This window comes from Ascidiella aspersa, chromosome 7 (genome assembly GCF_963924565.1).
Source record: "Ascidiella aspersa chromosome 7, kaAscAspe10.2, whole genome shotgun sequence".
In the NCBI taxonomy this organism is placed as follows: domain Eukaryota; kingdom Metazoa; phylum Chordata; class Ascidiacea; order Phlebobranchia; family Ascidiidae; genus Ascidiella; species Ascidiella aspersa.
In genome coordinates, this window is record NC_139453.1 from 3,962,421 (window position 1) to 3,985,741 (window position 23,321).

Below are 23,321 nucleotides of genomic sequence, written 5' to 3' on the forward strand. Positions count from 1 at the left end.
CATTCTTCTTTTGTGTCCTCTGCTGACCTCTTTTTTGTCCTTTGCGCTGACCCCTGTGTTGATCCTTGTTTTGACCTCTGCGATGACCCCTGTGTTGATCCTTGTTTTGACCTCTGCGATGACCCCTGTGTTGATCCTTGTTTTGACCTCTGCGATGACCCCTGTGTTGATTCTTGTTTTGACCTCTGCGATGACCCCTGTGTTGATCCTTGTTTTGACCTCTGCGATGACCCCTGTGTTGATCCTTGTTTTGACCTCTGCGATGACCCCTGTGTTGATTCTTGTTTTGACCTCTGCGATGACCCCTGTGTTGATCCTTGTTTTGACCTCTGCGATGACCCCTGTGTTGATCCTTGTTTTTACCTCTGCGATGACCCCTGTGTTGATCCTTGTTTTGACCGCTGTGTTGACATCTGAGATGACCCCTGTGTTGATCCTTGTTTTGACCCCTGTGTTGATCCTTGTTTTGACCTCTGTGTTGATCCCTGTTGAAGTTTATAAATTTTCAGTCAGTTATCCATTTATATTTTATTGTAAGAACTGGAATGGAGTCATTACTTTGTCTTTATAAAACGATTTTGTCACAAAACACGCCAGTTATAAACAAATACAATATTTACCGCCAAATAGTTTAAAACTCTATTTTTGATAAATTAAAGAAATTGATTCACACCTTGTGTATAAAATGCTATTAAAAGAAATATTGTTTGTCGGCAAACTGGCTTACACAAGAGTTCAAATTTACATGATCACTAAAACGTAAAGATAGTTACACTGAGTATATTTAATTTTTGCTATTGTTTGCCACTATAACTGGGGTTTCTTGTGTTCACACAACATTTCTATGTCCAGTTAGAATCATGTATTGGTCATTTAACGTTAAAATGTTCTTACATGATCCGTCCCATCGTCCAAATCTTGTTCACTGTATGTTTCTTGGCTTTGACTTGCTTCTGGTTCCAGTTTTGATTTCGCTTTATCGGTGGCTTGCTTTTCTTGATATAGCTGTGAAGGCAAATTTGTTAAGACGTGAATCGATTGTAACGAATCTATGTTCTGTTTAAGCGCTTGATCAAACTACTTAAGAGTTACTCACGGCGACAAAAATACAGGATATGGCAATGCGCAAACATGGTGAGATTACCTTGGTACATTGAGTACTCGTATTGTTTGGTTCGTTATCTATAAAAGCAAAACTTGGTATAGCGGATATACGCGTATCAGTGTAACAACATTAGGCATCACTCAGACTAAAAAAATAAATTCACATTTGAAATTAAAACATGCGCTTATCTGAAACGCAATTGCCACTATTTAAAAATACATGAAATGTCATTATATAAAAAAGTCATATTAACCAATTACTCGTGGATTCGTTATTGCGCAACTCGCTCTACTCGTTACTCGCACGAGTCAAGACAGGTTGTTTCGTTCTGAACCCGAAGCTTTGTGTTTAGCTTTTCCTGCTTTTTGTTCTGCTTCTTAGTTCAGTCGGGCCTGGACAGATCCAAGCAAACTTGATCTCAGCGAGAAACAAGCGAATGCATTCGATCGCAAAAAGGTCAGACCTCCAAGCTCCTTACTTCACAACTTATTCGCGTGAACGCCACATAACTACCATCAAGCTGGAAATAGGTATTTGCAAATTTCCTTAAAATTTTTCATCTAAAGTTGTACATTCGATGCAACGGGAAGTATCATTACGTCACACGTCTAAACACTGACGTCACCAGTGTCGCAACGTTGCCCCGGCAACATATTCCCAAATTCTGAGTGCTTATACCTTGCGCAGAGAATCCTCGTCAGCTTCATCGATGCTGCATCGTTCTAACTCCAGCTCTTGTACATTGTGGGCACAAGTTCGGAGGAAAGCGAGTCCTTGCGATCTCAAGAAGTAGTTCAGGCTCAGGTCCAACTTCCTCATCTACATAAGCACAACATAATGTAAGATACAAACAGGTGTTAGGCTGCATACAGGTTCTAGCAAATTAAACAATGCATATTCGGAACTTACACCAAAAAAACTGCTATTCGTAACAGGTCAGGTAATAACTCTTGGATTGGGATATATAATATATATGGGGGCAATGGTGGACAAAATAATTTTATGGGATGTTTTGATGAACTATAGCAATGTACGCGTTTTAACGACCCACAAAAACGACCCACAACAGTTTAATTATTTCTACATAATTTCTCAAAATCACCGTAATAACATGCAGAATAGCCTACACCCGGCGTTCGTATTTTACGTAAACTCTGTGGAAATTTATTCGTATTTCTTATCTATTCATTCGGCGATAGACAAAAGCGAACTGAACTGGCATTAAATAAAAATTGCAAATCTAATAATGCTAATCTTGCGGTGTTGCTATAAAATGCTATTGTATAGATTTTAGGCAAATCAATTGAAATACACGAAAGTCAAAGCTGCAAAGTCCATTGCCTAGGCCTACCGGCTGAAAAAAACATATTCAGTTGGTCTTGTAAGGATTTTCGTGCAAGCAAGGTAAGTAAAAATTGCCTGCGGTGAGATTCGAACTAATGACCTCGGCCATACCGGGAAAGTCACTCAAGCAACTGAGCTGTGCAAGATCAGCGCTAAAGGAAATGCAAAAAAAACACTTGTTCATTTTAGGTTCATTTTAGAGGCCAGTAATCAGGGGTGGATCCATGGGAGAGTGCACGTGGCCATGGCCCCCCCAACTGTATTTTTCCTATTATAACGAAGTGAATACAAAAATATTTCGCAATACCCGCGAATTTAAGTTATGTTTCTAGTATGTCTTAGCCCACTTGAAAACCGGTTTATCCATGGGCGCCGTGCGTCTTATCCCACCCTCGAAAATTAAAGTTTGGGAAAGTTAAACTTTACAAAGACATTTTTTCACGCTGCACGCGAGTGCTTTTCCGTCTTTATAATATAAAAAATAGTCACGTTTTGACGTAGCGCTATGTCCGTTACTTGTGACGTCATGTTTAGACGTGACATTATACCTGCAATTTTTTATGCGCCCTCAAACAAAAATCCCGCATTCGCCCTGCCAGTAATTATTTCAAAAAAAATTATCAACTTCCATTTACGAAAAAAATGTTGTACACCAGACAGTGGTTGAGTTAGCAAATCTTATACGTAATGCTGTTGTGTTGTTTATCTACCTCAAAGTTATATCAATATTCAACACATCCTTCATTCCATAAACACACACTTACAGGTCGATCCATTCGTGAAATGGCCTCAGTTAGAGGTTGCAGATCGGAACCAGCGATTTCGCAAGCCCGTAATTCTAGCTGGTTGATGTTGTGTACACTTGTTGCCAGGCAACTCAAACCACGTGAATCCATCTTGTTGGCACTTAGATTCAGTTTCTCCAACTGTGACAATAATAAATTGGTAGATATGCCTGCTCTATAAACACACACAACATCTGCGAATATAGAACTGGTGACTTGAACCGCATTAATTTAATTATATTTGGGTGTGCTAGGATTGACCATCGCCTACAATGCACTTGATCAAGAGTAATTTTTTAAAATATTAACTGTGGATTGACCATCGCCTATAATGCACTTGATCAAGAGTAATTTTTTAAAATATTTACTGTGGAAGAGAAATTAAATTCAGAGAGCTTAACTTAAGGGAAATTAAGGTTGAAGCGGTAAACTTATTTTAAAATATTAGAGCTATGTTAATATTACACTTTAAACAACCTATAGTGTTAAATATTCTGCTTAACTTTCGCATAAATAACTATCTAGCCTTTGTGTTGTTTTTTACAGAGCAATTCGTTTAAAATGCCAAATCCAAAAAACTCGAAACTTGATGGGCACAGTGTAATTGTACAAGGAAGATGAGTTTAAACCAGGCCTGTACAAAATAAAATGGTGCAAGGGCCTCAACAAGCAAAAAACAAACAATTTGGCAGGCCGCATACTAAGGTTGCATAATAGGTCAGGTAACAAATACGTAAAATCGCAAAGACTCGCTTTCCTCCGATCAATAGGTCAGGTAACAACTCTGGGTTATATATTACCTATTGGGGTAATGATGGACAAAATAATTTTATGGGACGTTTTAGTGAACTCTAGCACCTTAAAATTATTAAATGAATTGTTATTTTTCGTTAAATCACTAAAATATGCCAGGCCCCAGGTCATTACATCCGTGTACGAGTTTTCATAAAATGCACAACAGGTTAATTTTATCTAAATCTTTTTTGCAAAATCACAGAAATAAAATGCAGAAAGAACCCGGCGTTTGTATTTTAACGTAAACCCTCTCGCCTAAATTTATTCGTATTTCTTATCCATTCGCTTGGCGATAGACTGAAGCTATACGAATTAAATTGGCATTAAATGAAAATTACTGCGGTCTAAATTTAAAATGTTGTTGTATCAATTTCGGGCAAACAATTTGAATTGCTGTCTAAGTAGGATGCACTGAATATCTCCACGACCTAGGCCTACAGTTTGAAATAACAACCACCGCTTAATGTTATTTATTGAGAATGTCTAAACGTATTCGGTTGGTCTTGCAAGGATGTTCGTGCAAGCAAGGTAAGTAAAAATTGCCTGCGGTGAGATTCGAACTAATGACCTCGGCCATACCGGGACAGTCACTCAAACAACCGAGCTATGCAAGACCATGTAGCAAATAAAAAAACACTAAATGTCGCTCCCAAATCCCAGAAATATTCTTTGCGCAAAAGTAGGATCTTCTGTGGGGGGTGCAATCATTTTATCAGGAACATGTTTATCGAGCTAATAATCGTAAAAAGCTTTGGTTGGTAAATTGAATGTATAAGTAAACCCAATCAAAAATCGATGTCTAGTTAAAAAAGGTCCATTGAGAAGAAGTACTATCATAATAAATATCCCAGGCAAGGTTCATTTTAGAGGCCAATAATCAGGGGTGGATCCATGGGAGAGTGCACGTGGCCATGGCTTCCCCCAACTGTATTTTGTCTATTGTAACGAAGTGAATGCAAACATTTCCAATACCCGCAAATATAAGTTATGTTTCTAGTATGTCTTAGCCCACTTGAAAACCGGTTTATCCATGGGCGCCGTGCGTCTTATCACACCCTCGAAAATTAAAGTTTGGGAACATTAACTATACAAAAGTATTTTTCACGTAAGTGCTTTTCCCTCTTAAAAAAATTAGTCACGTTTTGGCGTAACGTTACGTTTTGTGACGTCACGATTTGACGTAGCTTTGTGACATCATACCTGCATTTTTTAATGCCCCCTCAAACAAAAATCCCGCATTTGCCCCTGCCAGTAATTGCTTACTTTTGGTGACATAAAAATTGTGTTTACGGAAAAAATATTTGTACACCAGACAGTGGTTCAGTTACCAAATTTTATACGCAACGCTGTTGCCCCATAGCCCATAATGCACATTGTCAAGAGTATTTTGTTTTAATTAATAACTGTAGAGAAAAAAATAAATTTTAGAGAGCTCGACTTAACCAAAATCAAGGTTATTGAAGCAGTAAACTAATTTCAAATTTTTAGAGCTAAGTCAATATTTTGCCTTAACCAACTGGTAGTTTTAAATATTCTCTCAACTCTCGCATATACTTAGCTATTTTTTTTTTACAAAACAACACGTTTAAAATGCCAAATAAAAAAAACTCAAAACTTATTGTGCACTGCGTGATTGTACAAGAAATTTAAGTTTAAACCAGGCCTGTACAAATTAAAATGGTACAATGGCCACAACAAGCAAAAACAAACAATTTGGCAGGCCACATACTAAGGTTGCATAATAGGTCAGGCAACAATTCTGGGCTATTATTACCTATTGGGGATGGACAAAATAGTAATGTTATGGAACGTTTCGGTAGACTCTAGCAACTTAACATTATTAAATGAATTGTTATTTTTCGTTAAATCTACTAAAATAAACCAGGCCCCTGGTGATTACTTCCGTGTATGAGTTTTCAGGAAATACAAATCAGTTTAATTATTTCTAAATATGTTTTACAAAATCACACAATTAAAATGCAGAAAGAACACAGCGTTTGTATTTTAACGTAAACCCTCCTGCTTAACTTTATTCGTATTTCTTATCCATTCATTGACGATAGATTAAAGCTATACGAATTGAAGTAGCATTAAATAAAAATTGCAAATCTAATAACAATAATATTGCGGCCTAACTTTAAAATGTTATTGCTTCAATTTCGGGCAAACAATTTGAATTGTAGTCTAAAAAATGAATTGTAGTCTAAGTATAATGCTGCACTGAATGCACGAAAATTCATATCTCCACGACCTAGTACCGGTTAATAAAAACAACAACCGCTTAATGTTATTTATTGAGAATGTCTAAACATATTCGGTTGGTCTTGTAAGGATTTTCGTGCAAGCAAGGCAAGTAAAAATTGCCTGCGGTGAGATTCGAACAAATGACCTCGGCCATACCGGGAACGTCACTCAAGCAACTGAGCTATGCAAGATCAGCTATGCAGCAAACAACCACTAAATGTCGTCCGTCACTTGTGACGTCACGTTTAGACGTAACTTGTGACATCATACCTGCAATTTTTTATGCGCCCTCAAACAAAAATCCCGCATTCGCCCCTGCCAGTAATTACTTCCAAAAAAAATCATCAAATTCCATTTACGGAAAAATTTTTTTGTACACCAGACAGTGGTTGAGTTAGCAAATCTTATACGTAATGCTGTTGTTTATTCACCTCAATGTTATATCAATATTCAACACACACTTACAGGTCGATCCATTCGTGATATGGCGTCAGTTAGAGGTTGCAGATCGGAACCAGCGATTTTGCAAGCCAATAATTCCAGATGGTTGATGTTGTGTACACTTGTTGCCAGGCAACTCACACCACGTAAATCTATCTTGTTGGAACTTATATTCAGTTTCTCCAACTGTGACAATAATAAATTGGTAGATTTGCCTGCTCTATAAACACACACAACATCTGCGAATATAGAACTGGTGACTTGAACCGCATTAATTTAATTATATTTGGGTGTGCTAGGATTGACCATCGCTTATAATGCACTTGATCCAGAGTAATTTTTTTAAACATTAACTGTAGAAGAGAAATTAAATTCAGAGAGCTTAACTTAAGGGAAATTAAGGTTGAAGCAGTAAACTTATTTTAAAATATTAGAGCTATATTAATATTTCACTTTAAACAACCTATAGTGTTAAATATTCTGCTTAACTTTCGCATAAATAACTATCTAGCCTTTGTGTTGTTTTTTACAGAGCAATTCGTTTAAAATGCCAAATCCAAAAAACTCGAAACTTGATTGGCACAGTGTAATTGTACAAGGAAGATGAGTTTAAACCAGGCCTGTACAAATTAAAATGGTGCAAGGGCCACAACAAGCAAAAACAAACAATTTGGCAGGCCGCATACTAAGGTTGTGTAATAGGTCAGGCAACACATACGTAAAATCACAAAGACTTGCTTTCCTCCGAACAATAGGCCAGGTGACAACTGTGGTATATATAATATCTATTGGGGCAATGATGGACAAAATTATTTTATGGGACGTTTTAGTGAACTCTTGCAACTTAAAATTATTAAATGAATTGTTATTTTTCGTTAAACCACTCAAATAAGCCAGGTCCCAGGTCATTACATCCGTGTACGAGTTTTCGAAAAATGCACAACAGGTTAATTATTTCTACCTAGGTTTTGCAAAATCACACAATTAAAATGCAGAAAGAACACGGCGTTTGTATTTTAACGTAAACCCTCTCTCCCCTCTTTTAGCGTTCCGCGCGAATCTAATTATGTTTTTAGGTTTAGCCCACTTTGATCAAATTGTTTTAGCCCGAAGGCGTCGTGCGTCTCATCGCACACTCCAAAATAAAAGTTTGGGCAACTTAAAGAATATAAAGGCGTTTTTGGTCATTCCCTCTTCCTTCCCCCTACGAAAAACTATTCGGTATTTTTGAATTACATATCAATGAGACAATTTAAAAAGTATTTACTGTTGGTGGCGCGAATCGCGAAAAATTTAGTGTATCAAGTTGATTTTAACAATTGTATTGTGAGGGCATTGACTCCACAGCAGTAACAAGGCTCCGTAGAAACCACGTAACAATCGCCTGCAGCGCAAAAATTAACCATTGCGTTAATCGTGTTTCAAAAGGTGTGACGACAGACAATACAAAAAACATTATAGAGTAGTAACAGTCTCCCTGTTGCTGAGGTGTTATTATATTAAAATATGAACAAATATTGTTGGATAGGGGATAACGTTTATCGTTTATCTGCAACTCAGCCAAATGTATTTGAATAGGGCCGTTATCGTTCGATAATATGTGTATTTCAGAAAATAAATATGTCGATTAGACAGAAAACACTGTAGATAATTTGCAGAAAATATGCAGTTTTAATTAAAAGTGGCAATAAAGAGAGTTAGTAACTAAACATAATCCAAATCGGTCGTAAAAAGTAGCAATTAGTCTAAAATTCAAGAAAGTTTCCTAATCCATGAATTATATCTTCAGTTACTTAACTACACACGTGTAATTTTAATGTAAATATTAGGACATCTTAAAAACAGAATAAACACGAAACGAAACCATTAAAATCACTACAAAAAGTGAAATATTACAGTAGCGCTCGAGCCCAGGGGCGCCCGCAGAAAATTTTTCAGGGGGGGGCAATCAGGGGCGTAACCAGAAAATCAAAAAAGGGGTCCTAAATTTTCAACTTAGGGAATTCCCCTATTTTTCGCCTGATGTTAATGAATAATGACGTCATTAAAATTGTGACAGTATTACGTCATAGAATGGTGATTGCAAGACGTGATAGAAAATACCCAGAAACAGCCAAATACGTCCAGCAAAAGCGAGCATGTGCGTCATTAACAATCCTGTCAGGCGCCAGCTGCGAAACCACGGTGTGCAATCGTTAACATTAAGCAAAAAAACAAACCAAGACCGTGAAATATGTGTGTTTAATTGTGGTAGAATCATACATAATTCGACTATCAGCAGCGCAGTTTTCAAGTTCCATGAACGGAACTAGCGCTAAATTACAAGCAATCCTTTCACCACGTGCAATACTAAACGAAGATCGTTTTTACCGGGTGTTATTATGCCACGATTGGCGCAACATCTGCGCCGAGCTGTGTGCCAAGTCAGCTAAATTACAAGCTGAGGTTGAGGGGAAATAGGTCGTGTCCATTGCACACTTAGCACGTGGTCTTAGAGTATTCTTGAAGAGCATAATTTTGCGTTAACTATCATTACTTAAAAATTTATACTTTAAAACGCGCAGGACAGTCACCATTATACCTCCTTTTAAGAATCTGTTTCATTTAAAGTTTGACTAGCGTTGTCAATTGTCGAATACACACTTGCTAATCAGTCAACCTAAACCAGCGCTTCTCAACCAGTGGGGCCATAAGAACATTTGAGGTTGGCCACATACCAATTTAAAAAGCTAGATTTAGTTTCATTTGTGTCATTTTATTTCATTTTAAAGGAATAATGGTTTGGGAGGTATTAAAAAGGAATGTAAATTTATTGTTCAGCCGCAAGTATCTCACTAATGCACGGTTGATTAAACAATCTGTTTTGAAATATATTCTGCTGTGTTTTGTTCTAAACCTATTTTAAAGTTTTTTTCTGGGCCCCAGAATTTTTTTGCAAGGTAAATGGGACACGAAAGAAAAAAGGTTGAGAACCACTGACCTAAACAAATAACGAAAGAGAAAAACTATCCAGCGTTTACGGTCGACCAAACTAAAGACGAAAAACGGCGTTTTGCACTCGATTTTGGCTTCGCATTAGATTAAGACGCGTGACCCAATTACTTAAAAAGCACGCCGCTTCGAACAGTTTGTTAAACCATGACAAAAACAAACCAAAAACGATAATATCACTTACAAAAAGGGGTGGTAAGAACTCCCGCCACCTCTGGATACGCCACTGGGGGCAATGGATAGTGTATATTATTTTTAACTTTCATAAGTAATACACATTACACTTACAAATAATACTAATAATCACATTTTGAATTCCAGGGGGGGGGCAAGTGCCCCCCCCTTGCCCCCCTGCGGGCGCCCATGCTGAACATCTGGAGCATTATGGAATAAACAAGAAACTGCTGTGTCTATGACACAAAATTAAATTTCCTAGGTAGAATAATAATTTGCTAAAAATTTGTATTATTGTCGTAATACTGAAGTACCGAAATAAGTCAACATATTTGCCTGAAAAACATGCCACTACCGAATGTGTTTAATGAATATAGCATTGTCCGTGTGAAAGCAAAAGCCGCTGTCGAAACTGAATTTTTCTTATTTGTCGTGTTACAAACGTTTGCACAAAATATCCAGATATTGGTGCAAATAAGCCTAATTGTGAATACTGAACGCGCAAAATAGTGTGTATCAAACTAAACAATCAGTTTTTGGAACGTTTGTGGTTTACATATTGCTTCCAATTAATTGTCAAAAGTCCTTGCCCCGGGTGGCCAACCCCTCTTCGGCTGACATTTTTGAGTGTTTGTTTGTAGACCGTTTTAAACGTCTATCAATATGCACAAGGCTGTTAGAACAGTTTGAATTATTAACTAGACAAAATCAGAGAGGGTAATTTTTTGCAAACAAGTGCCGACTTTCATTTTTTTGCAAACAAGTGCCGACTTTAGTTGTATGGAAGCGTGTATTATACTCTCACTGATGTATTAAGGATAAACCTACATGTCTCGGTATGTTTAATATAAACAATTCGTAAAAAATATTTTTTGCCCCTCATCCCCCTAATTTATGTCGAGGCCCACGCATGTGCGGTTAATGCGAACGTATTTACTTATCACAACTAACATAAACATACGGGATGGTTTCTGCTTGAGATGGCGTCAGTTAGAGCTTGCAGATTTGACCCAGCAGTGTCGCAATCAAACAACCTCAGCTTGTTGATGTTGGTTGCACTTGTTGCCAGGCAACTCAACTCACGTGACCCCAACTTGAACACGATGAATTCTTCCATCTACACAAAATATAGTTTGCTTTGTTAACGAGGTTTTAATCTTACTGATAAAACCTATTTAAACAGCTAAATACAGACAGAGGTCAAATTGATTGTAAACCGGAAAACGTCGTAAATGTTAATTTTAGATTCTACTCGATAAATATTTGCGCGACCAATTGCTCTAAAGAAATAAACACATCAAACGTACACGGCACGTGATTCATCATTATAGTCCGAGTTACGCAATAATTTCTATATTTAAAACATATTTCTTCAAGGAAACATATTAAAATATAGACTTAGTTTACCATTGCTAAATCATTTCGTGCCGATTAACCCGGAAAACATTACGAGAAAGAACTTGACTTATTTAGCTTGATATCGGTTCGAAATCGCTGTTTTAGGTGAAAGACAGTCGAGTGTTGTACCAGGTGGTGGGATAATGAAATCGGTAATATTCGGAGTGACTAAATATACCGAAGAATTTCATAATTCAGTTCAGTCATTTTACAAAATTTGATTTTCCAGATTTTTGAACCGTGTTCGAATATCGAGTATTATGTAACGGAATGTGAAATCTGCATAAAACGTCACAAATTGTCTTTCCAAAAATGTCGTTTTTATTCAGTTGAATTGACAAGTAAATGTGTATGCATCTTTCATGGCTTCGTAAACTTACTGGACACAAATCATCATATTCGCTAAATGACGGAGAAACAAAATTATTTTTTTGATGAAATTAAGTTGAAAGTCAATAAACTTAACAATTAGGCGAACTATAATGGCGGCAATTACAAACCATGGAATTGTCACTTGTTGCACGTAAGACTTCCAGGGGTTTCTTTGCGTGCGATTGCTTCAATAAGAACCTCGAAACCGGACAGATCGCTCTTATAACGTTTTATTTTGAACTGGACGTAATTGAGTCGTTGTAAAAGTTAAAATTCCATATATTCATGCGTTTAAAACAATTTTGCTAAAATTCCTAATTACAGTTTTAAAACTCGAACTGTGGTTTAATGTACCTGAAATTCGCTTGCTTCTATTGTGTTTTTTTATTTATAAAAAAATTGCTTTTTTATTGGTACAAAAAATTATCCCTCATTAAACACGAAACTTGCGTTTAAACGTTTCCAATTAGTATCTTTAACAAAATAATAAAATCTGGATAGTGAATAAAAAACTTTCCATTTGTTAAAAAATCCAAAAGTGGGTGGAAACGTTTTACGCTTTAGGGGCGACAGTGACTACGAAGGGGTCGGGGGTTGCGGAGTATAACATCCCAAACAAATGTGCATTAACAAAATATGAAACGGTAATAAACATCTTAATTTGTCGTGCAATTTATTAAAGTTATTTAAGTTTGAATTACTAAACCAGCCTGGTTCCGAGGCACTTGACCCAGCTACCCATGTTTGGTGAGACTTTCCCCTGTGCAATGGTTGACCCACGGGGATGCCCCTTATCAGTTTCATGCGTCCCCATTTCACATAGGGTACTTTCCCAATCAGCTTGACTGTCGATAGTGTGGTTGGATAATCGCGCCCGCCCCATCGCAATAATGACCATTATGACATAACCATGTCAATTGTTGCACGTAAGTTAACTTACAGGTGTTTCTCTGCGTGCGATTGCTTCAGTAAGATCCTCGAAACCGGACAGATCGCTCGAATTGTTCAACTTAAGGCGGTTTATCTTATGGACGCAGGTGGACAAGGCAGTGAAGTCACGTGCTCCTGTTGTCTTCACACTTAGCCACTCCATCTACAAAATAACAACAAGATATGTTGGTGGGTGCGCTGTCCCAGATAGATAAGGTTCTCAAACTTATACGCCGATCAGTTTGCCTCGTCCGCCATTGTTGGCTACCTTTAGTCAATCACGTGGTTTAAAAAGTGTGAGCAAAGTCGCTGAAGAAAAAATGCGGGTCAATATGACGTTTTATTGTAAACTGTAATTAATTTAGTCGCTTGTAGAGCTAAAATGTTGCACTTAGAAACAGTTTTACTAAAATTCCTAGTTACTCGGCTGTAGAGTACGCACATTGTTAAGGCGTGAGATACGAAGAGTTTTAAACTCAAACTGTAGTTATTGCTCCTAAAATTCGCTTGCTTGAACTTTTTTTAATTCAAAACTTTGCTTTTTATTTGTTGTTAATAATCCTCCTATAAACACGAAACTCGCGTTAAAATGTTTTCAGTTAGTATCATCAACGAAATAATAAAATCTGGATACTAAATTAAAAAATTTAGATACTTGCTAAAAAGTTAAAAGTGGTTGAAAACGTTTAACATTTTAGGGGAGACAGTGACTACGAGGGGTCGGGGGTTGCAGAGTATAACATCCCAAACACTAATGTGCATTAATAAAGTATAATACATTAACATCGCAATTTGACGCGCAATTTATAAAATAAGTTATTTAAGTTTGAAGTACTAAACAAGCCTGGTGTCGACGCACTTGCCCCAGGTGCCCATGCTTGGTGGGACTTTCCCCTGTGCAATGGTTGACCCACGGGGATGCCCCTTGTCAGTTTCACATGTCCCCGTTTCACCCAGGGTACTTTCCCTATCAGCTTGTCTGTGGATAGTGTGATTGGATAATCGCGCCCGCCCCATCGCAATAATGACCATTATGACATAACCATGTCAATTGTTGCACGTAAGTTAACTTACAGGTGTTTCTCTGCGTGCGATTGCTTCAGTAAGAACCTCGAAACCGGACAGATCGCTCGTATTGTACAACTCCAGGTGGTTTATCTTATGGACGCAGGTGGACAAGGCAGTGAAGTCACGTGCTCCTGTTGTCTTCACACTTAGCCACTCCATCTACAAAATAACAACAAGATATGTTGGTGGGTGCGCTGTCCCAGATAGATAAGGTTCTCAAACTTATACGCCGATCAGTTTGCCTCGTCCGCCATTGTTGGCTACCTTTAGTCAATCACGTGGTTTAAAAAGTGTGAGCAAAGTCGCTGAAGAAAAAATGCGGGTCAATATGACGTTTTATTGTAAACTGTAATTAATTTAGTCGCTTGTAGAGCTAAAATGTTGCACTTAGAAACAGTTTTACTAAAATTCCTAGTTACTCGGCTGTAGAGTACGCACATTGTTAAGGCGTGAGATACGAAGAGTTTTAAACTCAAACTGTAGTTATTGCTCCTAAAATTCGCTTGCTTGAACTTTTTTTAATTCAAAACTTTGCTTTTTATTTGTTGTTAATAATCCTCCTATAAACACGAAACTCGCGTTAAAATGTTTTCAGTTAGTATCATCAACGAAATAATAAAATCTGGATACTAAATTAAAAAAATTAGATACTTGCTAAAAAGTTAAAAGTGGTTGAAAACGTTTAACATTTTAGGGGAGACAGTGACTACGAGGGGTCGGGGGTTGCAGAGTATAACATCCCAAACACTAATGTGCATTAATAAAGTATAATACATTAACATCGCAATTTGACGCGCAATTTATAAAATAAGTTATTTAAGTTTGAAGTACTAAACAAGCCTGGTGTCGACGCACTTGCCCCAGGTGCCCATGCTTGGTGGGACTTTCCCCTGTGCAATGGTTGACCCACGGGGATGCCCCTTGTCAGTTTCATATGTCCCCGTTTCACCCAGGGTACTTTCCCTATCAGCTTGTCTGTGGATAGTGTGATTGGATAATCGCGCCCGCCCCATCGCAATAATGACCATTATGACATAACCATGTCAATTGTTGCACGTAAGTTAACTTACAGGTGTTTCTCTGCGTGTGATTGCTTCAGTAAGAACCTCGAAACCGGACAGATCGCTCGTATTGTGCAACTCCAGGTGGTTTATCTTATGGACGCAGGTGGACAAGGCAGTGAAGTCACGTGATCCAGTTGTCTTCACACTTACCAACTCCATCTACAAAATAACAACAAGATATGTTGGAATGGGCGCTTTCCCAGGTGTCAATATAACGTTTTATTGTAAACTGTATTTAATTTAGTCATTTGTAGAGCTAAAATGTTATATATATATGCACTTAGAAACAATTTCACTAAATTTCCTAGTTACTCGGCTGTATAGAGTACGCACATTGTTAAGGCGTGATTTGCGAACAGTTTTAAACTCAAACTGTAGTTATTGATCCTAAAATTCGCTTGCTTGAACTTTGTTTTATTTAAAACTTTTCTTTTGTATTTGTAAATTAATTATCCCCTCATTAAACACGAAACTTGCGTTAAAACGTTTCCAGTTAGTATCATCAACGAAATAATAAAATCTGGATACTGAATTAAAAAACTTAAATACTTGCTGGGGGTGGAAGCGTTTAACGCTGTAGGGAAGACAGTGACTACGAAGAGTTTGGGGAGTGCGGAGTATAACATCCCAAACACTAATGTCCAATAACAAACTGAAAAACGTAATTTGTGGCGCCAATTAAGAGGGTTATATCAGAAAATAAAACAGAAAAATATTAGTGTATAAAAAAAAAAAAAGGCGTTTTGCGTTTTTAGCTAAATAGACTCAATTAAAGTCGCGCATGTTATTACGCAACAAAGTTGTACAAACCGCGTTGGTAATTTGTTCTAATTTTACCGGTTTAATCTCAGAGGCGAGCAAATGGCGGTGTTTTTCGGCATAACAACGCTATTTAAACGTCGTAACATCAGACCATGAACATTTTTGCCGACTATACAGCAATATGTGTGCCATCAATTCTCGGTGAACAACAGGAAATCAAACCGTTGTGAAAAAACAAGTTGTCCACTAATGTAAAAAACTCGTGGGCACTCTACTGTCACCATGCGGTGATAGAAGTTTAAAGTACCTTTAAGAGCAGGGGTCGGCAACCCCGCCAATATAGTTCATCCGGCCCTCCACCTCTTTTACAACTTGGCAAAAGGCCGTTGCCAGAATTTGTTCACTATTTTAACTACATAAATGTAAAAATTTTGCGCACTTTTTGCGCATTTTTTTCGGCCAAAATGCGAAGTACATAAACTACTAGTACTATCAACAATGGACGTTACGCTATCTTAGTATGTCTGATTGTATTTTATGGTGCTGCACACTATAGTTCTTGTGTGGTTTAAATATAAAAATAAACTATATCGACATTTTAACGGTTCTATTTAAATTACATCATATCCTATTCAAATTACATCATAGATTAACGATTAAATTTTCCGCATATCTTTTTTTTCACTTTTATTGTTGGTAATGATTAGACTATGTTTATCGGCGGCAGCACACTCGATGAACCTCACGTCCTTTCGCTACCCCCGGGGAACATCAAATATTTGCACAATAGCTTTTCTTCGCGCTTGGCGCAAACGCTTTACCGTCCTTTTTTCAAATCTAATATATAAAATGGAAAAGTTTGTGGGTCAGCATGTTCGCGTTTTAGGGAAACAGACAGAGCAACGTATCGCTCCTATTGCTCCTCTTAAGAGAGTCGCACTTTTTGTTGGGAAATGATAATTGAGCTTTAAAAACAGGCTCATACAGCTCTAAATGGCGGAAGGGACACAGCAAGAAAACTAATTTTCGCGTACCGTTTGCTAATGTCGAAGTAACCACCATAATGTTTATACCATGCAATATCTTATATATATAAAGTGGAAAGTTTGTGGTTCTGTCTTCAGCATGTTCGCCTTTTAAGGGGACAGACAGAGCAACGTATGGCTCATATTGCTCCTCTTAAGCGAGTCGCCTGGCAAGTCGGTAAAACAGAAAGAAACTCGTGTGCTCCCAGACAGAAAAAAATGGTTTCTAATTTTGAGAGAAAGTCTCGCATCTCAAGCGAACGCCGTCGCGAACCGGTCACGGGTGAGCAATTTTTATACCATTTCAAAAACATCACACAACATTCGTTGCATGTTAACTTGAAAGAGCGGGCATGCGACTTGCAGAACCTTATGACGAAACGGGTTAAACCTTTTCACACATTTATAAGGCAATAACCTGCGTGAAGTAAATTGCCTTGGTAAAAATAAAGTTTCATGTGGCAAAGTTTATATGGCGTTTATTGTAGCGGTTTGAACTTTAAGCAAATTTACTTTTAAAAGAGGATTTTCTTTCGTTTGACGCTGTTTGGGTTTTACGTATTTGCTTGAATTTCGCCAATTTGAATAATTGCTGCTACTACTTTTTGAGCGATTTTCCATCGATATATGTCACGGGTTTTCGCTAGGTAAAATATACGGCAAACAAAGCATTAGATCTTTAAAGCCACGCAGATATGTCACAAAGTTAAACACGCCATTCCGCTTTCACATTAATACCGCTTTTACACAGGATGTTGGGTGTTACTCTGATTGTGGGGAAGCATTAGGTTAAACGATTTTAGACACACGATATGACCTAATTTGAAATTTCTATTTAGTGACACGCAGTGCAAACGTTTATAGATTTTTGCAGTTTGTTTAACCACGTAAAAGTCTAATTTCATAGGTTTTCGTTAAGAAATATATGCGAGACTTGTTTAGCCAAGTTTGTGTGTTTACAGGCACGCCGGAGCGATTGCAGGGCAAGGGTGGCGACTTTTTTGGTAAGGGCAACATAGACCGCATCGAGCGTAGCGAGCCGAAATATTGGGGGATTCGGGGGTATTCCCCCGGCAAAATTTTTGCAGCCACGCCCTCTAGATTGGCTTAAAATGATACTAAAAATGTTTTAACAAATGTCAAGCATGTCATTTTACGAATTTTTTTGCATTATTCCGTAGCTCAATCCCTAGACCCTTTATGATTTCCGTCGCATAATATTTAACGTTGTGAAAGCAATATATCATTTTTTATGAAAAGGGCACTTACGAAAATTTTAAGTTTATATTTATTACGGCTCGCCGAGCCCTTTTTAAATTTGGGTCAGGTCCGCGACTAGAAAAGGTTACCGACTCCTGCTTCAGAAAGTTAAATGTTGTGTGGCTTCAAAACGGTGCAGGGTTCGTTTAGCGTTTACCGCTGCTTTGTTGCATTTATTTGAAAATAGTGTATAAAAATTAAAACCTAAAACAACAGTAAAACTTCACAAACCGTGTGTTTGGTTCTTGCCATAGTCTCCATCAACATTTCTAAACCGTTGCCGGTAAATGTGACTGAGATGCTGATGACCAACTCCCTTTGTGTTGCTCGAAGCACGTGGCAGAGACTTGACACTTCACTGGGAAGGATCGTTCCATCCGTTATATGAAGCTCTCCAGGGAGGGTATCGGCCACTTTCGCGGTGATTTCTTCATCGTTTGATTCCTGCGCCAAACTGCAAAGCTTAAACAAATCGGAGTTAAAGCTCGCGTCTTTGTTTGATAAAAGTTGAGATCCAAGCGAATCAATCAAGCCTTTCAGCAAACGTTTCTTGCTGGCAACATCGGTGGAAGAGATTTTAAAAATAGGCTTTAGCTTAAGGTGGAGTCCCGTATTTAGCAACCCGAAAAGAAACCGAAGCACCATTTCCCACGTATTACTTTCCATGCTTTGCAGCAGCCCAGAAAATGTAGCCAGGTCTGTATCGAACAACAGCTTGAGTGATGTAAAAAATTCTTGCCACAGCAAATGAATGAAGAAGAATACTTTATCCCCTTCCAGTACACGAAGGTTGAGGTCGCTAGAGAAAACTTGCATGTTGAGAAAGTCCTCCATTCCTTCAGAATTAAGTCCGACTTCATCAAAGACTTCTTCGTCGAACATGATCTTGTCGTTGAGCATTCCGTATAAAGCCAAGTCTGAAAGTTTGCGCAAAATTCTTGGGTGTTCCTTAAACTTAATGGAGTGAATGCAATCGGACACAAAAGCCGCAAACACATCTGTGAGCGTAAAAGTGCCATCTTTAGTGCCATGCTTTATGATGTAAGGTGCGACGGTTTTGGCAAATATAGGAAGAAAGCACAAAGCCTTTGCATGTGGGTTTTGATCAAGTGACTTGGTGACCTTCTCATAATCTTCTTGCTTCGGGCAAATTTGTCGGAAATACAAATCTTGAGAGCTTTCGTTGAAGCCGATTACCTTGACTACAAAGTGGGGCTTGCAACTTGGGTGTAGCTTGAGAAAAGCCCCCGGTCGTGAAGTAAGCAGCTTGTGAGCATTTGGAAGAATGTCGCCACGGAGTAGGTTTTGCAAAATGACCATCGGCGTTGCGCGATCGTACAATCCGATCACTGGAGCATCCAAGTCAAGATCTTTGAACCTAGGTTCGTCCAAACCATCCAGGAAGATAAACAGCTTGTTGGATTTGGAAAGTCTTTCCAGTATTTGATCATCTATTTCCTTTGTGTGTTTCCAGTTTGGGTTGGATGACAGCAATTCTAGAACACCCATTTCTTTGTTAAGGTTTAAAGTCTTTAGGTATTTAAAAAGCCAATATCCCTTTTGATCTGCAGGTAATTCATCTGCAAGCTCCGTTAGTGTCTGTTTAATAGCAGTAGTTTTTCCAATTCCAGCTATTCCAGTCATGACGATCACGTTGCCATGTCTCTCCACATAATCGACATATGCTGCTTTATTTCTAAATTGCTTACTTTTGGCCTTATCGATTGCTTCTTGTTTTGCAGCAGGAAAAAGTTGGTTGAGTTTAAGCATGGTTGCGTTGTCCTGGTTGTCTCTGGGTTGCTTCAATCCTTTTAAACCAAACTCCTCCAATGGTGCTTGCGAATCCCGAATGATGTCAAGAGGAACTGGGTTGCTTGGTAGAGTTCCGATGACCTTATCAGCTGCTTCCTGAGACTTTTCTTGCCATGATGCTTCTGAGTAATATTAATATTATTAAACTTGGTTACTTTTATATCCACATTTTTTACTTTAAGGATGGCTTTGACTTTTAATCTGTCTTTTATTTAGTTTGGGCTGTCTCGGTAATAAGCGGCTTACAAAGGCGTGCGTTAAAACCATATGTGACGTTAAGGAGGTCCTCTCCGACCTTAAGCGAAACGTTAACTTTATAGCGTTTCAAATTACCAAACTTTAAACCTTAGCAAACAGCAGAACCCTAACAAAAGACTGAAGGCGGGCTACTTGGTTTGCACTAACGTTTACCTTCATCTGTGTCCAGCTTCACAGTCCAACACTTAAATAGCTATGACGATATGATAAAATGACTTAGGATGTTATTACAAGCTGTGTATAAAAATACCGCAATCTCAACTTGTTTAACTATTTTGCAATAGCAAGTTAGGAACCGATGAGGCATTGCAAATTGTAAAGATGAAGTATTTACACCCACGAATGTAAAAAAATTTGCGGAGCACGGGTTCAGGAGTCACAATATGAGAAACAGAGAAAGTTTTATTTTTACCGATTTATTGACGTTTGGTCTACAGAATATTATTGATATTAAACCACGCGCGTCCCCTTGTTAAAGTATTAAAAGTTAGTAAGGAATAACCTGTCTTACTACCCAAATTTAACTTGTTATTTTGTAACTTTAGTTCAAAATTCAATTTGGGCACGCTTTGATTCCAGGTACTGATTTGTGCTATATAAACATATCGTACAAAAATGCTGCTTAATACAAATTAATAAGTAACAGTTTGTTCTCGTAGATAAAACATAAACAATTTTTTGCATTTCTGCATGTTTGTGTCTCACTGTTATGAGTAAACGTTATCACTAACCACTGTTAGATGAGGGCGCTGCTGAGTCATGAGCCACATCCGGTCTTGTTTGGTTTCGAGCGTCATAGAAGTTGCCTTGAACGATAACTTGATGTATTGGACCACGATTCTGTATGTCACCGATATTTACATGCTCGGCAATGATTGGCTGGCTGCTTCCAGGTGGATTCTGAGCTGCATTTTGAATCTGTTGCGGAAAGGTTGATGCTGTTAAACTTAAGTGTATTTGTGATTCAACATCCAAATATATATTTGTTAAACACGAAAAGAAACAACTCTAATAATAACATTACAAGATAACTGTTTTTTGTCCTCACAAATTTTACAAAATAACAAAAAGTTACAAAACCGAAAATACAAAATACAACAAAACATTTAAAAATACTAAAAAATATTGTGACTATGAAGCTAACTTTCTTTCCCGCGCAGACATAGTTCTCCGTATTTTACTGAAATATGTATTTCCTACCAAATGTAAATTTTACAATGTTTTATCTAAATATAAATAGGGCGGCAAAGCAAAGCATTCTATACTATAACCTGGTAAAAATCCGTCGGACTTTCGTTAACGTTGCTGCAAATTGAAAAACTTTCACGGACCCACAGAAAAAACTTTGGATTCCCGTTTGTTCTTGAATCTAGAGTTTGCGTAAATTGGCAACAAGACAATACTAGATAATGATGTCGAAAGTCGAACACATACTTTCACTTTAAACTAAATCCTCGATCACCAATTTCGTTGTATTTTTAAACCTCAAAAGTAAGGGTGCTATAAGGGTCACGTATAAAGGACAGATTGTTTAAAGGGAAAAAACACCGCACGATTTTGTTTTTTAGTGCGAAAAAACTTACTTGATTTGCCATTTTGGTGCTAGTGTTTTATTGGTTGATCGTTGAACAGGTTTTTATAGCTAACATAAACAGGCTTGTCTGAAAAAAAGGAAAACATATTAGTTTAGATGACAACAACCTTGTTTGGGGAAACAAAGTATAAAGCACAAGAAAGTCGAAAAAATAAAGTGCGCCAAAACAATATCGACATTATCATACAGAGCCAAGAATAGAGGTGTCGGACCTCACTAGAAACGCATTCTTCACAATGACTGGAACAAATATACGACGCGCTGTCTCGGCGTCCTTGGATCACCAAACTATTCAACGGTGGATGTTTTTATTTTGGTGGTTTTGCCGTTAGAAACGCAAACGTACAATATGAGTTTCTCTTTATCTTGGATACTCTCGTAATAAAGTAGTTTTTAACTTCGCTATGATATCAAGACGGCTTTTTTACAATCTTAGACTTTTGCAAAATCCAAAACGAGTCTTTTTGTAAAAAATGCACACAAGCGCCAGGGCTGCGGAGTCGGTTAAAAACAACCCGTGTCCAACCTCAGCCGAAAAAATAAAGTCGAGTTCGACTCGGCAAGTTTTCCCATTCCACCGAATACAACTCCGAATCCACTTAAAGCTTTTTCATGAAATATGATATATTGCTTTCACAACGTTAAATATTATGCGACGGAAATCGGTCTTGAGCTACGGAAAAATGCAAAAAATCGTAAAATGACATGGTTGACATTTGTTAAAACATTTTCGGTACCATTTTAAGCCAATCTAGAGGGCGTGGCCGCAAAGTTTTTCCGGGGGAGTGCCCCTGGACCCTCCAACATTTCGGCTTGCTACCCTCGCCTGCGGTCTATGTTGCCCTTACCAAGAAAGTCGCCCCCTTGCCCTGAAATCGCTCCGGCGTCCCTTCTGTATTTCACCCATTTAGGGAATTAAAATAGGGTAAATTTCCAGCAATCACTCATAGGGTTGCAATACAACTCATCCACTCACAATATGTGACTAGGAAAGTTCCACCATATGCTATTCCATCTTTGCAATTGACAGTTTGTGGCCTTATGAGTGTTTCGAATTTAGTACTGCGCACGTCGGACTCGGGACTAGGGCAGTCTTACTCGAGACACGAGTCCGCAGCCTTGAATAAAACCAGTGACACTTTTTGTATTCCGGTAAACAAACGGCAATAAAATTGTCAAACATAATGCACATATATTGCCCAGTTATACCTCCTTTAAAATACCATTGCGTGCCAACACTAAATAATTTGTTGAAGGTTTCAATCGCGGTATTCTCGGATCCCAACGGGTATTTTGGTGTCACGTGCCGCCTTAAAATTAGTCAAAATTCGCAGTTCTTCCATAATAATATGTTTTTGTTTAACTACACCAGCAAAAAGCGACATTTTAACATGTATATTTTATCACGCACATTTTTTTTTAAATTGTTCGACACGTTCGCTTCACCCGACAAATTCATTTTGGTCGCGTTCGTTCGTGCAAAGAGTCAAGGGCAGAGGCGTCACGCATCAGTGGTTTCTGCCGACGTGGCAAGTTCCTGTTTTGAGTTTCTTTAGCTCAAACTTTTCCGAAGCCTTTACAGGCCAGCAGGCCAGCTCCTTTTTTTAAAAGTGGATTTCAAGCGACTCATAACCATTGTTTAGGGAGGACGCCAGCCTTAAGACCAAAATAAGAACAACATCAACGTCGGAATAAAACACAGTTTAGAACAAGACCAAAATACAAATAATACTTAATAGTTATACTAACGAAATAAGTCCTAAATCCGCAAAAATAATACCTAAACGGTCAGAATCAGTCTATGCTACCTTTTATCCAACTCCAAACCAAACCTCTGTTCCACCACTAACTTCTCCAATAATTTCAACTATAATTCAATTTATAATCCCACCCATTACC

The 23,321-nt window shown here is 38.0% G+C and overlaps 1 protein-coding gene across 2 annotated transcripts; it reads right to left on the reverse strand.

Moving 5' to 3' along the window:
* Positions 1–351: 351 nt before the first annotated feature.
* On the reverse strand, positions 352–23,243 carry LOC146137314 (NACHT, LRR and PYD domains-containing protein 14-like). 2 transcript variants are annotated; one of them, XM_083393561.1, is made up of 12 exons: positions 21,412–23,243; positions 20,560–20,728; positions 17,990–19,692; positions 14,718–14,870; positions 13,654–13,806; positions 12,590–12,742; positions 10,841–10,996; positions 6,739–6,900; positions 3,214–3,375; positions 1,784–1,924; positions 895–1,005; positions 352–485 (listed from the first exon to the last, which is right to left on the reverse strand). In XM_083393561.1, the coding sequence occupies exons 1-12, from the start codon at positions 21,421–21,423 to the stop codon at positions 360–362; spliced, it is 3,201 nt and encodes a 1,066-aa protein (XP_083249687.1). In that variant the 5' UTR covers positions 21,424–23,243; the 3' UTR covers positions 352–359. The 2 variants fall into 2 exon arrangements, with proteins under 2 accessions (XP_083249687.1, XP_083249686.1); XM_083393560.1 differs by having other exon boundaries at positions 20,560–20,746.
* Positions 23,244–23,321: the final 78 nt, after the last annotated feature.